Raw genomic sequence first — 2,500 nt, 5'->3', positions numbered from 1 at the left:
GATATGACATTACATCAATTTTCAGACCGCAGTGTTATAACAGTATGTTACATTTCAGACCACAGTGTTATAACAGTATATTACATTTCAGACCACAGTGTTATAACAGTACATTACATTTCAGACCACAGTGTTATAACAGTATGTGACATTTCAGACCACAGTGTTATAACAGTACAGTACATTTCAGACCGCAGTGTTATAACAGTACATTACATTTCAGACCACAGTGTTATAACAGTACATTACATTTCAGACCACAGTGACCAAAGGACCCGAGACACCGTAGCCTGCAGAGTCCCAGGTGCTAGAGGAAGAAACAAAATGAGGACAGTCATTGGATCCACATCTTGCAAACCAAGGATATATGTATACAAAGTTAAAGGCTTTTGATTAATGATGCTGATTCAGTTCGATCAAACATGCTTTAATTTGCGCAAAAAGCCCCAAGAGCTTATTTTCTTGTTCTGATGTGTACCTTGAACAGTTAGCTTTTTGCAAGTGCGTTTGGTTCATATGTTTTATGTAATATGCACGATCTGCTAAACAAATACTAAAACTGTTCTGTTTTAGGTGTACTGACTCAATTTGCACAATAGATGTCTTTTTATTTTCTGTTCACAACGTTTGAGTGTGAATTCTCAGCTTGCTTGTTGAATTGCACTTGAAAAAAGTATACCAACTCTTTGTTCAGGTCGGTTTCAATATTGATTCCAAAGTCAGTGTAACAAAACCATGTGTCAATTGCCTTGTTTTTAAGTTACTATTTCAGTTGTACTCTGGCTTCATCAGAACATGATCAATCACGAACTGAACTAAGACTCGCGGTTTATTGATTTCCTTCAGAATAACTAGCACCATTATGTTGATATTTCAATGGTAATTCACTAACAGATCTATCACTTTAGTTGTTAACACTTTCACTGTATGATCTATATTTTAAAGTGTATTATTTAGGTATAATCGACGTATAGTAAGCCATACATTTTCGTTTGCTTTGCTGTTTGCATAATTGCATATTTATCGCTGCAATAGCAAGTATTGTTGTCTGTGTGCAGTCTCCAAATCAAAGCTTTTCAAATATCAATAAACACTTTCTCCACATGCAAACTGTCTTGTGCCTTGTATTAAAGAGTTGCATAGAAAGAGTTACGTGTGTTGCGCGTTTTGTGTTGTTTTGTTTTGTGTCTATTTCCTGACACAAACTACCGCACAAAACACCGCTTTGTTGTCTTGTTCGTTATTCATTCTTTGCTTCCTCGGAAGGATCAGCTGGGTGTTTTCTGACAGAACTCAGTTTCATTCATTTTAAAGTTTTCTATGTCTTGCGTAGTGTCGAGTCGTGTCGTATCATGTCGTGTCGAGTTGTGTTGTGATGTACTTGGATATGCTATTCTTTCCTGTGCTGAGGAGCACTGCACTGCACTACATTGTACTGAACTGCACTGTTCTGTAAAACATTCTATTGCACTACATACTTTACCATTCCCTATGCTCTATTAGGAGGGGAACATAACTGCATGTGTTCATGAAATATCAGGTGTCCCCAAAATAGTGAACCGCTTTTTCTCAATGATACAGAAACCGAATTCATTGAAAAATGTTACACAGTAGCCTTAGTATACCATCAACAAGTCTGCAAAATATCTCAAAGTTCGAACGCAAATTATGCGAGTATTATCAAATTAAAAACAGCATGTCAAAAACCCCAATATCAGAGGAAAACTCACTTCATTCAGTTTATGCTCAATGTGGCCTCCATCTTCCTCCACGACTAACCGAAGCCGTTTCTTCCAAGCAGAAATGCTTTTACGTATTTCTTCCATCGATATCTCCTTCCATGACATAATTATCCTGTCCTTTAACGCCTGCTCGGTCAATTTGTCTCTCACTCCCCGGTAATCTTTTTCCTTCAGAGTCCCATGTGACACAATCCATTGGGTTACAGTCAGGACTTTGTGGAGGCCATCATCCTTCTTGATGAATTCTGGTGTAGCCTCCTCCAGATGGGCCTGGGTTACCCTACTTGTGTGTGAAGGAGCCCCACCTTGCTGAAACACGTAAATGTTTCTAGGATAAAGACGCCTACAATCCGGGAGAAGATTGTCATCCAATAACTGAATGTAGCTTTCACTATTAACCTTGGCTCTATCAGTGTCAGTAAAATGACTGTTTGTTTTTCTTTTCCAGGATACTCCAGCTGAAACCATTATATTTTCTGAAAATCTAGAAGTTTCATGTAGAGGCGAGATGACTGAATTTCTTGTTTCCGTTTCCCATGAATGCGATCGTTTTGGCGATTTTTAGCTATCTCTGACGTAAAGTCTTCCTCGTCTGTGAAAATGATCCTTTTCACATCAGTGGCCGAGACAGCAGCGAGTTTTTCTTTTCCCTCTAACATTTTGGTCCCTCCTTGATACCCGTATCCTCTTGAAGGGCTTCATCTCCAGTTCTATCGCCATTCTTTGCACAGAAGACTTGTTCACTTGTAAATCGCTTG

The 2,500-nt window shown here is 38.6% G+C and overlaps 1 protein-coding gene across 2 annotated transcripts in view; it reads left to right on the top strand.

Moving 5' to 3' along the window:
* Nucleotides 1–1,087, top strand: part of LOC143288844 (uncharacterized) — a 20,800-nt gene extending 19,713 nt beyond the window's left edge. For both annotated transcript variants that reach the window (XM_076597490.1, XM_076597491.1), the window contains exon 14: nucleotides 257–1,087. In XM_076597490.1, the coding sequence (XP_076453605.1) occupies nucleotides 257–266 (10 nt within the window). In that variant the 3' untranslated portion in view covers nucleotides 267–1,087. The remainder of the gene's footprint in view (nucleotides 1–256) is intronic.
* Nucleotides 1,088–2,500: the final 1,413 nt, after the last annotated feature.

Source organism: Babylonia areolata, chromosome 13, assembly GCF_041734735.1.
Source record: "Babylonia areolata isolate BAREFJ2019XMU chromosome 13, ASM4173473v1, whole genome shotgun sequence".
Taxonomy (NCBI): Eukaryota; Metazoa; Mollusca; class Gastropoda; order Neogastropoda; family Buccinidae; genus Babylonia; species Babylonia areolata.
The sequence above is the reverse complement of the archived record's forward strand: the minus strand, read 5'-3'. Positions and strand labels throughout refer to the sequence as shown.